We start from the raw sequence: 13,339 nt of genomic DNA on the forward strand, positions 1-13,339 counted from the left end.
TGGCCTCAGAGCGATGCTTATTATACAATTGCTGCTATGACTTATGCCCAAAAAATGCAAGAAAAAAAGAAAGAAAAGGAACACTATTTTTCTGTTAAGAAAGTTCACAAGCATCCAATAAATTGATTATGACTACAGTAGATGGGACTATATGTCCACTGTAGATGTATACTGCAGCCATCCTGTTAAGACACTTCATCAGAATGGACTTTGTTTCTAGCCGTCTCAATTATGAGGCCAAACTGCTCTGATGCAGTGTAAAGGTGCCTGGCCCAAGGTTACTCGTCCGTACTCATCTGTTGCATTCGTCATGGACGCTTCATCACAAATAAGTGGGTAAACACTGTCATCTTGTCATCTCAAGTTTGTGTCCTCTCCATGTTTGTGCATGACAGTTTGCGGCAGGATTTTGTTAATTTTAAAGAAGCATGCAATGCTCTCAGGAAATGACTTCAGTACTAAGCAAGGTGATGACAGAAGTGACTGATATTAAAAGTGACAGAAAAAGTGATTCTGCGCGAGCTTGCTTCTAATGTCACAAGGGTCATTGACATCTGTTATATTTGTACCTATATGCCATGGACCCATTTGAAAGGGCACCAGCTCAGATGTTCAGTATGATGCCTTCCTGTTTATTATACTATATGTCTTGCTTTTCTCTTTTTTAATCAGCTCATATCCTCAGTGCATTGTTTTCTCAGGAATCTGTTTCTCATCTTTTGCACATCTTTCTCGAGTGACTAGACCATTGTGGAGCTGTGTCTCTAAGACATCAATGTGCATATTTTCTGTTGCCCACTACAGCTAACTACAGCGTTGCAGACAGCTGACAGTCAGCTTACCATACATCTACATATTACACCTTTATTGTCATTGGCTGACTGATGTGTACACAGTGTGCCACAAAGCAGGGCTTATTGATATATCAACGTTTGAGGGACACTGCAGGCTCAACAACTGTAAATCTGTGTTTCTCCAGCAGAGTGAGCCCAAGGGGACACCCCCCACTGCACTGAGAGACACGATTACAGCAGATGCGAGCCATCAATCCGCCAGCCAGTTGATGCTTGATCCTAGAGCTCAGGTCACCGTGATAGAAAAGTCAAGGTTGACATAGATATTACACAGGTTCCAACGGCTCAGAGAATTAGTTAAATGAGTGTAAACAAATTGTTTATTAGAAAGAAGAGAGTTTTCCGGAGATCCAGAAACCAGTTTGTGTTCTATTTCTTTTGAGTAACTATATGCCTAACCAAGATTTCTTAAAACGTGCCATATTTGTTTTTAATAAGTAGTGACTTGAGTGGGGATTAGTATGCTCACATATGTACAATGAGATTAAAATCCCTTTCAGTCGACTCGTTTACAGGCCATCTGTAGCATGATGTATTCATCTTACCATGTTTATGACTCCATACAAAGGACCCACCACACAGATTTTACAGAATGCTACAGAAATTAATTCTATATCATATTTTCTTTTCCTCATTCATATGTACTGTGCAGGCGTTATTATACAATAATATTTTCCATTTCTAAATTTAACCTGATGAGCAATGAGTCTAGTAACACTAGACTCTAATGATGAGCAATGGGTGTAGTAATCCAAAACCAATTAAGACCATTCTTGTGCATAATCTACATGGTTAACAAATTAATCAAACCAAATGAATAAACCATCTATTGTTTGTGTTTTACTGCTTCTATGCTGTGTGATATTCACCTGCCCCTTGTGAAGACTCCAACAAGGTTCAAAGCTCCCCTGTTTTTATCTCTCCCTATTTTTAGACTAAATGGGAGTTGCCAGAGAGAAACTTGAGAATGTTTCTCGAGCTCGATGTGAGAGTAGCAGTCCAATGCTCAGCTATACAAATGGGGCACTACATTTGTTCTTGTAGCCTAAATGTACTGTGTGTGTGTGTGTTCTTGCGTGCGTGTCTGTGTGTGTGTGTGTGTGAGAGAGAGAGTCGTCATTAAATTGAATCTCATGTGTGTGAAAGAAGGAGATACAGAGAGAGAGAGAGAATGATGTCACTGAATTGAATCTAGTGTGTGTGTGTGTGTGTGTGTGTGTTTACACCAATTGAAGGTCAGAGGTCCCACTATTGTGTGTGTGTGTGTGTTTGTGTGCGTTTGTGTGTATGTGTGTGCGCGTGCGCGCACCATACGGTTACACTTCATGTGAGGCATAGGCTATGGTTTTCTTTTTCACAAAGTAAAAAAAGTAACAGATCAAACAGGCCATCTAGAATGCTGCATAATCCACATAGTCTCATTCATTACATACGCTGGACATCACCCATGAAGAATTAGAGAACTGAATTGTGTGCCAATCCGACATAATACTTTCTAAATCTATCAATGCTATATCAAGCTTGCGCTAGACTTTGAGAGTGAAAAAGTGCTATGGTCTTATATTTATCCCGTGCGGGATTACTGTTGCTCGCCCCAGCAGCCTATTGACAGTTCCGCTCAAGTCAAGTGCGTCACCACCGGTCACCAGAGCCGTAGACACAGTTGGGAAAGTAGCCTAACACCGAGGCGGCACAGAATGCGGTCTGTTGCGATGAGGTAACTTTTACCGAAATTACAGTCAACATGCAGCGGTCTCGGATTGGACAGACATCAGTCAGGACAACGTATATTACTATAGCCTATTAAAACGGACTATGGATTTTCAAGGCTTGCTGCGCTGACAAATCAATCTTATGAAAGCGCATGCCAATGCGCTTAACATGTAGTTGGAATAACGTTGGCTATCCATTGCATTTTCGTTTGGATACAAGGAACTTATAAACAAGTTCAATGGAATTGGATCAACCAAATATTGAAGATAACATTTTTGTCAGATATTTTTCCTGTGGGATTAATGTTGGCATTTTTCTGCTTTAATCATTTTTGTATATTTTGCATTACATTACACTTGCGATATATATAATACAACAAAGCTGTTGTATTTGTCGGATCCTAATTTTTCCTATTCTGGAATATGTTTTATCAATTTTGATTTTTCATTGTGTAGGTTTTTGGAAAAGTGCTTCTTTGTGGATTAGAAAGGTGACACTGTGTTTTTCTTGATTTTCACCAATGAGGCAGCGGTTATATTTGAGCATTGATAATTTCAAATTTTCCTTGTAGAATTACTTGTCAATTCTTTCGACTTTTTTTGCCTTTTTTAGTATCCAAAATCGCATAAGCAATTTGCGCACCCTTAGGAGGGCGAATAGCATAGGCCTACATCTGTTTTTTGGATCTCCCACTTTGCCTGAGTGAGAGGAGCTGTTAACCCCAAAGATGCTCCTAATCTCGCTTTCGGTTATCCTTGTCCTGCGTGGATTCCTGATCTGCGCTGCGGAAGGAATACAAGATGACTTTCAAAACGCTGATACAGTCTCCACATTCTATGCGTTCGATGCCACTGGTAAGCACATCGGAGATTATCACATCCCCTTTGATGAAATAATTAATTGAGCACAGGTCAGGTCAGGACTCAAAGTATTTCAACAGCTTTGCCAACTTAAGTGTTACTTAATACCCTGAGTATTCTCAATTGTGCTGCATATGTTTAGGATGAGGGATTTATTCACCTGTTTTCCCGCTGTTAAAATGGCCTTTTTAGATGAGCACCATTGCTGTTTGAGCCCCCCTCGTGATATGTACTTGTCTTCTTAACGGTTGACCCCATCCTCAGATCCTTGCTCTGTGGTTAGCCCACCATGCGAGAGTGAAGCTGACCGCTTCAGCCTGGAGGCCCTGAGGCACATCCACAGAGAGATGGATGATGACCAGGATGGCGGGATAGAGGTGGAGGAGAGTGTGGAGGTAAGATCCTCTAATTGGGTTGAATGGGGACCATGTTACACCAAAGAGAACAATCTGGATTAAACACATTCTTAATAATTGCAGCGTTGCATAATGATTAAGATTATGCAGGCTCCATAATCCCGTGAAGAAAATGCTTACACAGAGTACAAAACCAGTACAGAAAATGGGAGACTCTGAACTGAACTGAACTTTCTCAGGGTTTAACTCTTCTGCAAGGTCTGATGACTAGTGTTTGTGTTTATGGGTTGCTCTGACATCAAAGTGGTGTTGGTGTCACTGGCCAACACTATAATGCAAAACAGCTCTGTGGATAGAAACAGGCTTCAGTGCTTTGCTGGGGCATGTTGATGCATTCCTAAACTGTGTTCCGCCATATCGAAGAGTCCCTCTCTCTCGGCTTGGGTTTCTGTGTCCACTGCCAACGAGACGGCCCTGGGTGGGGCCATGCAGAGGACACTCCACACATGCCGGTCCTCATCACATGGAGGGTCCTGTTTCAGTGCAGATTCCAAGACATACACACACACACACACACACACAAACACACACACACACACACACACACACAGACATTAGGGCCTGGTACTTTCCATGGCTAATAATAAATGAATGAAAAACACAGAAGGTCACAAAGTATTTTTCTTTTATTTGTAGTTCATAATTGAGGATATGCAACAGCAGCAGCAGATCAACAAGCACAGCCACCTGCACAGAGAGGACCAGCACATCACTGTAGAGGAGTTGTGGAGGGGATGGAAATCCTCTGAAGGTAGTGTGTGTGTGTGTGTGTGTGTGTGTGTGTGTGTGTGTGTGTGTGTGTGTGTGTGTGTGTGTGTGTGTGTGTGTGTGTGTGTGTGCGTGCGTGCGTGCGTGCGTGTGCATGTTTGTGTGCGTGTGTGTTGGTTAATAGTGGAAGATACACATTGGCCTTTCTCTTCCTTAGTTCATAACTGGACCCAGGAAGATGTGTTGCGTTGGTTGAGGGAGTTTGTGGAGCTTCCCCAGTACGAGAGAAGTTTCAAGGAGCTGCGTGTGAATGGGAACACCTTACCCAGGTAAGCCTACATACTCACTACATAATTACCTGTTACTATTGATAACTTTTGAGTTACTGTACTACTATAGAGTGACTATTCCCACAGACCTACATACTGTATATGAACTGTGATAAATTCAGACCCCGGCAGTGGTACAGTAGTGCTATGAAAGAAGTGCTTTCTCTTGTGGTTTCTTTGTGTTGTGTTTTCCACTGCTTTCATGGTTCATGCAGTCATTGTCTCTCTGTGTACCATCTCCCCAGGATTGCATCCAATGAACCTTCTTTCATGAGTGCCTATCTGAAGATTCAGGACCAGCAGCACAAACAGAAGCTTAAACTCAAAGCCCTGGATGTGGTTCTGTTTGGACCCCTCACACGTATGCAAATGGCTTGCCCTCAACACTCTCAGAACCATAGTGAACCTCTATGTCTGTCTACCATTAGAAAGCCCATGCCCTGCCAGTGGAAACGATTCCATGAAATAGCACTGAGGCCTCACTGATAGAGCCTTACTATTTTGATGCCCCCTCATAAATATAGACTATGATTGACATGTGGCATTTAAAGACCTGCCATGCTCATGTTTCATACTTACTGTATAAGTGATGTTGTGGATTGGCTGATTTTCACCTAAGCCCCCCTCTTTGATCTTCCAGGCCCACCACATAATTGGATGAAGGACCTGCTGCTTATCGTCTCCGTGGTGATGGGTGTGGGGGGCTGCTGGTTTGCCCAGGTTCAGAATAAGGCCTCCAAGGTGCACATCTCCAAGATGATGAAGGATCTGGAGAGTCTGCAGAGGGCCGAGCTGAGCCTGCGAGAGCTACAGGAACAGTAAGTCCTCCTTGCTTGAAGTTGAGTGGAGGGAGTTTGAAGTTAGTGTCATTATAGTATATTGCACCAACATATGTTCTAATGTATTTGTGTGTGTGTGTGTGTGTGTGTGTGTGTGTGTACCTACCTGTGTGTCTGGGTCAGACTTGAGAGGGCACAGGAGGAGAAACGCACAGTCACGGTGGAGAAGCAGAATCTGGAGGAGAAGATGAGGGACGAGATCCAGGGGGCCCAGGAGGAGGCCAACCGACTCCATCAGCTCAGGCAGGGGGCCGTGAGCGAGCTGAGCCGCCTGCGCTACGCAGAAGAGGAGCTGGAGCAGGCAAGTTGAACTCACCCCACCTGAACACCATAAATATAACCCAGGAATCTCTCGCCTCTCAGTGTGTCAACACAATTATGATCATATTTGATTGAGGGCCATAGTGGCAGACTGTAATGCACAAGAAAACTGTGCTGAGCTCTTTGAAATGACCACCGAACGGTGTGAACGTGGTAAAAAAGCTCAGCACAATTCAGAAAGAACAGGGTCAATATAATTGACGGGCATCAGACAACTGCACAAACATGGCTGGAGGTAGGGGCTTACTCACACATGGTCCTGTTACGCGACAGGTCCGAGGGGCGCTGAAAAAGGCTGAAATGGATATGCAGACCAGTTGGACGGTTCCCGATGCTCTACAACTCTGGCTCCAGCTCACCCATGAGGTGGAGGTCCAGTACTACAACGTCAAGAAGCAAAGCGCTGAGCAGCAACTGGGCATAGCTAAGGATGAGGTATGAGGCCCAAAGGTAGAGGGCTCAGTCACCCTCTTTGGCTTGTACCTACATGACAGTCTGTTGTTGATTTCTACGTGCCACCCACACCCATGAAATATCCATTTGCTACCAGGCTGAGAAGATCAAGAAAAAAAGGAGCTCTGTCCTGGGGACTCTACAAGTGGCGCATGGTTCTTCTCTCGACCAAATTGACCACAAGATCCTCGCGGCCAAGTGAGTTGCCATAATCCGTTTTAGCTTAGTTTACAGGGAAGAAGGTGTTTTGTGCCACCTTATCATTTTCAGGTTTAAAAGGGTTTGTCTGCCATATGGCTGATAGCAGGTAGACTGGCTCCATCATACTGTTGCTCTCAACTCAGTTTTCATTGAGATTACGGTCTGGAAATCCTGGGATGTGCACTTAGTGAATAGGTCTGGCTGTACCAAGCTAAATGATAGATCAATACTTTGTAGCAGGAAAGGTCCTAAATATTAGGACCAGTGATGTTTTTAAGCGATGCCATGTGTGTTATGGCTACTGTACTTCACCCAGGTGGGTGCTACACATTGGTGAGGGTTGAGGTGAGGTTCTCCCCTTCACTGTAAAGTACAACCCTAAAACAAAAAAAGTTGGGATGTTGTGTAAAATGCAAATAAAAACAGAATGTGGTAATATACAAGTTTTGTAAACCCATATTTAGCAGCAAAAAGGACATAGACAACATATCAAATGTTGAAATTGAAAATTTGGACTATTACATGGAAAATATATGTTAATTTGGAATGTGATGCCAGCAACATGTTTCAAAAAAAGTTGAGACGGGAACATGTTTACCACTGTGCTACTTCACCTCTTCATTTAACAAAATTATGTAAATGTTTAGGAACTGAGGAGACCATTTGCTACAGTTAAATGTTGTCCCATTTCTCCCCAATATAGGATTTCAGCTGTGCAACAGTAAGGAGTATTCTTAGTCATGTTTTTCATTCCGTTATGCACCTAATTTGACAAATCTGGACAGCAGACAGGCCACCTTAGCATATGGACTCTTTCTCTATGGCACAATACTATTTAGATATGTGCAGAATTCATTTTGCCATTTTTTCCTGAAATATTCAAGGTCTTCCCTGAAAAAGACATTGCCTGGAATGCAGTATATGTTGCTCAAAACCTGTATACATCATTCAGATTTGATTGTGCTAAATGTGCAAGATTCCCGTGGTGTAGGCACTAATGCTCCTCCACACCGTCATAGATGTTGGATTTCGAACTGAGCACTAAAACAGGTTGGATACTTGGATACCTTTGGCCCAGATGAGTCCATGATTTCCAAAAAGAATGGCAAATTTTGATTGGTCTAACCACAGGACCTTTTTCCATGTTACCTCAGTCCATTTTAAACATGCTCAGGTCCAGATAAGACGGTGGTATATTCTGTATCATGTCTCAATACAATTTTGTCTGTTTTGGCTGTTACAATTTTGGCTGCAGTTTTTGAACTGAGTATCAAACTGTGCACATAGACAATGGTTATCAGAGTTTTCCCTGAGCCCATACAATGACAGGTCTGGAAACAGGTCTGGTGATGATGCAGTGCCATATGAGGTCTAAAAGACCACAGCCACCCAATTTGTTTTTCAGCTCTTTCCCTTGTTTGCAAAGATTTCTCTGGATTCTCTGAAGGTTTTAATAATATTATGTCCTGCAGATGATGAACTCCCCAAATAATTCACAATTTATGTTAAGAAGGATCAAAATTGCATTATTTCATCATTTGTGCACACCGGTTTACACAGAGTGATGAATACCCCTACATATTTACCTCTAAGAGACCCTGTCTCTCTGGGATGCTCTTTTTCATTCCCAATCGTGTTGCCAGTTACCCTAATTGGTTGTGAAACATTCCGGTAACACTTTACTTGACGGGTGAGTTCATAACACATTCATAGCGGCTGTCATAAACTGCACATAAAGCATTCATGACTGTTTCATGAGACATGACTCAACATTCATACCAAACCTTTCATGAATATGGAAGACAGAACGACGGCAACTTGTCAAAATAAAAGTCCAACAATCGCAAAGCAGCATTGCCGTTTTTCTCTCCAGCTTTTGTAAATATTTCATCAATATCTTATGAAGTCTGCATCGAATGTTACTTTACTATACAAGTTGTGAAGTATTCTTAATCACTTAGTTTAACACTGGGAGGTAAACTAGCCTACATTCAGCTGACCCGTATTTGTGTAACCTGGAACGGTTGGACATTCCCAGTAGCAAAAGATGAGAAATAATCTGCGAAGGTTACATCATAAAACAAATACATTTTTATGAAACAAAAATTATTTGCTTGACTATGTTCTGTCACTTTGGCACTCGAGTAGCCCATTGACTCAGATGTGATGTGATCAGGTAAGAGGTTTGGAACAAAAAACGGCAATGCTGCTTTGCAATTGTTGGACTGTTATTTTGACAAGTTGTCGTCGTTCTGTCTTCCATATTCATGAAAGGTTTGGTACGAATGTTGAGTCATGTCTCATGAAACAGTCATGAATGCTTTATGTGCAGTTTATGACAGCTGCTATGAATGTGTTATGAACTCACCCGTCAAGAAAAGTGTTACCAACATTCCTCCTTTTGTTTTCTTTATCATTACACAACTTTTCCAGCATTTGTTATCCCGTCCCAACTCTTTTTGAAACATGTTGCTGGTATCAAATTCATAATTAACATATATTTTCCATGAAATAGTAAAATTGGTCATTTTCAACATTTGATATGTTGTCTGTGTCCTTTTTGCAACTAAATATGAGTTTAAGAGATTTGCAGATGATTACATTCTGTTTTTATTCACATTTTACGCAACATCCCAACTTTTTCTGTTTTGGGGTTGTTCTTTGGATGTCTTCAAAAGTGCTTTATAAAGTAAATAAAATGTATTGTTGTTGTTGTTGTTGCTTCAGAGCTAGGACTCTCAGTGTGGTCCAGTTCTCCAAAAGGCCGCTCAGTGTTCCTGAACGAGTTTTATTCCTTGTGGATGGACTAGTTCTTTTGTGTCTCAGCTGACTGTGCCATGTGCCACAGGAACGCCCTGGGGGAGGTCACCGCCTGTCTGAGGGAACGTCTCCACAGATGGCAGCAGATTGAGCGGTTGTGTGGGTTCCCTGTAATGAATAACCCAGGTCTGCCCAGCCTGACTGCCAACCTTTACTCAGATACTAATTGGCTGATGATGTCCCGTGTCTCTTACTCTGTGCCAGCGGGAGAAGCAGAGTTAGAGGAGGACCTACCACCCATGATGGCGCAGATACCAGGTGTGTGCTGACTCCCAAAGCATTTGTCTGGCACAAATAACAACACATTGCTCCAGATTATTTTGTTCCTTGTCTTTTTAGTCAGTTTGATATATGTAACTGCTGATGTGGTAATGGACTTAGTGGTTTTGTCAACTTTATCCCGCTACTCTTCCACAGTGGCTCCTATGAAGCGATCCCCACGGGCTATGGTTCGTCCGCGCCGGACAGGGCACATTGTTCAGCCTCCTGTAATGCTTCCACCTGACCCTGACCTGATTCCCATCCGAGCCCCGCTCTCCTGTTATGGAGACGATGAAGAGGAACATATACATTATATTGCACAACTGACTAAACCGTATGTTTCATGCAATTGTGGTAATACTTTTTATCCATTATTGTGCATGATTGCAGGACTAAAAAATACTTCTCCATCTGTGTATTTTTAAAACAGGGAATATCTGGAGACATCATCGGACACAGATTCAATGGGATCCTCTGTTGGCAGGATTTTTACAGGCTCTGCTCTGGACACGCCCAGCAGGAGACTACTTCGCGATGATGTGGACATGTTCTCAGACAGCACGTCATGGAAAGTTCCCAAAGAGGAACAGGAGGACAGCAACCCCAAACGGTCGTCCAGAGAGGAGCTTGATGAGTCCTTAAAAATGGGCCCCTGGAAAGTTCTGAGAGACGACCATGGTGTAATGACCGAGACACCAAAGCGGAAGACTTCTCAGGAGGAGCTTGATCTTGCCTCTGTGGATTTGCAAACAAGGGTGGGTGTAAAGGAGGAGCCAGAGAGTGTAACGGAGTTCACCACAAGAAAGATTGGGTGGGAGAAGCTGGATACTTCAATGGATGCTTCCATTTGGAAGAAAGCTGAGGAGAAAGCAGACAGTTCTGAAGATACACATGTTGGAATGATACCAAGAGGGCATCAGGAGAATGTCAGTGACAGTCAAAAAGGCAAGGTGCTCAGAGAAAGGAAAGAGATTGTAGGGGACACTGGGTTCAGGAAGACTTCAAGGGAAGAGCTGGATGTTGGTGTGGACCCTCCGAGGGGCAAAATGTTTAGCGAAAGAAAGGATCCCTGCATAGACGTCTCCTCAAGAAAATCATCCAGAGATGAGCTTGATAACTATTCAGACAGCCATTTTGGAAAGATATTTAGAGAGCCTGAGATTTCCTTTGAGGCAGCCTCGAGAAAACCTCCCAGGGATGATTCTGATGTGCTCAGTGCTCAGAGACGACGGACATTCAGAGATAAGAGGGATTTTTCCTTGGATGCAGCCACCACGAGGAAGATCTCTAGAGATGAGTTTGACTTTGCCACTGAGAGCCAAAGAAGGAGGACTTTCCGGGACTTCCGAATTGACAATTCCATCGACACACCCACTGGAAAAATACCATGGGATAGAGTGGACTACCTGGTGGATCCACGTCGCATTTCCCGCGAGGAGCATGTAGCCATGGACATTGGCCGCTTTGGTCAGCCTGACATAACCGTGAGCTCCTTGAAGATGTGGAAGCCGCCGCCTGATCCCCTGAGCATGTTGGTGTACGACGGTATCCTGGAGAAAGCCTACCCCGCCAGTATGGCTACTCCCGGCACCGCTGACTTCCCCTCACCCCTGCATGAGCTACCACAAGGCATGGTGGGAATGGAGGGTGCAGCCAACCTGACTCCTCACCGCTCCCCAAACGCCTCGCCCCCTGAATCCAGGAGCGGCAGCCGAGAGAAGACCAGGAAGTCCTCCAAGCTCAAGAGCCTGTTCCAGAAGAAGAAGAAGGACACCAGGTCCTCTTCTCCTGATGGGACGGTGGGCAGTCTGCAGAGGATGTGACTAGCGGTCGGCAAACACAAAAACATTTCCAAAGCCAAAGGCTGGCAGAAGTTGAGACAGGTGTTAGGCAGACCTGCAGAGTCTGACTGATGCTGTTCTTCATGTACTGCTAGCTTTCGGGACAGTCCCCTAGACAGCCGCAAATATCATCCAGATGGAAATGCACATCCATCTGGATTAATGGTGGGTCCCACAGGGCTGAAATAACAAGTGAAGTTCAAATGGACTGACAGATGGGCACAGGCTGAACTGATCATTTGTGTTTGCCGATTACAGGTTACGAACTCTCAGATGAGTTTTTTATTTATTTTGTGAACGTTAGTTTGAACATTCTGGTCGAATGAGTTCCATTATGCAGGTTCAGAGGCACTGAAGTGTGGTCCCAATGAAACAATGATTGCTTATTGACATGGCTAGAGCTGTGAGGGTGACGCAACGCCTCAAACAAGAGGACTACCATGGCCTCAATGACGGGTTTCACTATAATAATGATGCTTGTCAGGGTTTTGAGGTGTTATTGGATTATGCCGTTTTAAGATGAACATGTTTAGAGTTGAATGTCTTAATGCCTTTTCTAACACTGTTTGATATCTATAGAACGTTTAATGCTCAAATGTGAGGCTTCAATGTGAGAATGCTTTCAAAAATAATGAAATGAAGAGTAATGGAAGTTTTTATCTATTAAATAAGAACACACAAGGTACAGGACAAATGAGCAAACAAAAAAGAATTTGGTGAGACCTCTGTCTTTAAAACAGCATCAATTTGCCAATAGGTATAATTGTATTGAATACTTTGGATAAATTGCCACAATTCTTTAATGGATTAATCATGTCTTAATTCTTTCTGTGTCTTAATTCTTTCTGCAATAATAATTACTTTTAAAAACGTATTTTCTTTAACAACAAAAATGTCTCACTGGGACACCTCATTATTTTCAAAAAAGAGTGTTTGGAAATGTAAAATGTGTAGATCTGAAATCTAAAATGTTAAATATAACATTGACGTATTAATACTAATAGGAACTGTGTAGAGAGGTGTTCTGTGAAACAATGAAAGTGCCAATATAACTGCCTCCGACTCCCCTGACTCTGCCTTATGCACACAGATCTCTTTTGACCCATTTTTGTGAGATTAATGTAGGAGAGACAATATTTAGGAATATTGTAATTGTTTACAGACTTAGTAGACCTGTGGATTTTACATTGACCATCATATTCATACATGATCATGTTTTCCATGATCAAAACAATTGTTAATTATAAAAATACGTCATGGTTGAAGCACTTTACATTGCAAACTGAACGCTCTTATGTGCCAGATAACTGCATACAAAATGAACTGTATTCAACTGCAATCTGTATGTAACATATAAAAAGGTTGTTAGACCTTTTAACCGTTTCTAAGATGGAACAGACACATGGCATGACATCCAGACCTTTTAAACATGCAACTTTCATTGTGGCCAATGGTGTCGCCAAAATGTAAAATAAAATAAACATGTCTTCTTCACACTCTTGTTACATCCATCTTGTGTGAAGTGAATTCATACATGTAAATACATACAATCCTCACCATCTATAAAGATTATTTTGTAATTTTGACGGTCGTTGTTTGTTGGTATAGTAGTTGACATGCTGGAGTTGTTCAGTATAACCCGTATGTGTCTGGAGCACTGTAAGGGACCAAGGCATTGAGACATGAGGACACAGGTGGGGTTTTATTACCCAAAAATATTGAA

The 13,339-nt window shown here is 42.6% G+C and overlaps 1 protein-coding gene across 1 annotated transcript; it reads left to right on the forward strand.

Moving 5' to 3' along the window:
- Nucleotides 1-2,175: 2,175 nt before the first annotated feature.
- On the forward strand, nucleotides 2,176-13,121 carry stim2a (tromal interaction molecule 2a). The gene is made up of 12 exons (XM_042094656.1): nucleotides 2,176-3,421; nucleotides 3,692-3,822; nucleotides 4,480-4,594; nucleotides 4,769-4,880; nucleotides 5,126-5,241; nucleotides 5,521-5,698; nucleotides 5,843-6,020; nucleotides 6,314-6,475; nucleotides 6,591-6,691; nucleotides 9,543-9,772; nucleotides 9,932-10,109; nucleotides 10,206-13,121. The coding sequence occupies exons 1-12, from the start codon at nucleotides 3,295-3,297 to the stop codon at nucleotides 11,596-11,598; spliced, it is 3,021 nt and encodes a 1,006-aa protein (XP_041950590.1). The 5' UTR covers nucleotides 2,176-3,294; the 3' UTR covers nucleotides 11,599-13,121.
- Nucleotides 13,122-13,339: the final 218 nt, after the last annotated feature.

This window comes from Alosa sapidissima, chromosome 1 (genome assembly GCF_018492685.1).
Source record: "Alosa sapidissima isolate fAloSap1 chromosome 1, fAloSap1.pri, whole genome shotgun sequence".
Lineage (NCBI taxonomy): Eukaryota > Metazoa > Chordata > Actinopteri > Clupeiformes > Clupeidae > Alosa > Alosa sapidissima.

Coding starts and splice junctions, on each gene's coding strand:
- stim2a (XM_042094656.1), top strand. CDS start 3,295: ATGCTCCTAATCTCGCTTTCGGTTATCCTTGTCCTGCGTGGATTCCTG. Junction 4,595..4,768: donor GGGATGGAAATCCTCTGAAG/GTAGTGTGTGTG, acceptor TCTCTTCCTTAG/TTCATAACTGGACCCAGGAA. Junction 6,021..6,313: donor CAGAAGAGGAGCTGGAGCAG/GCAAGTTGAACT, acceptor GTTACGCGACAG/GTCCGAGGGGCGCTGAAAAA.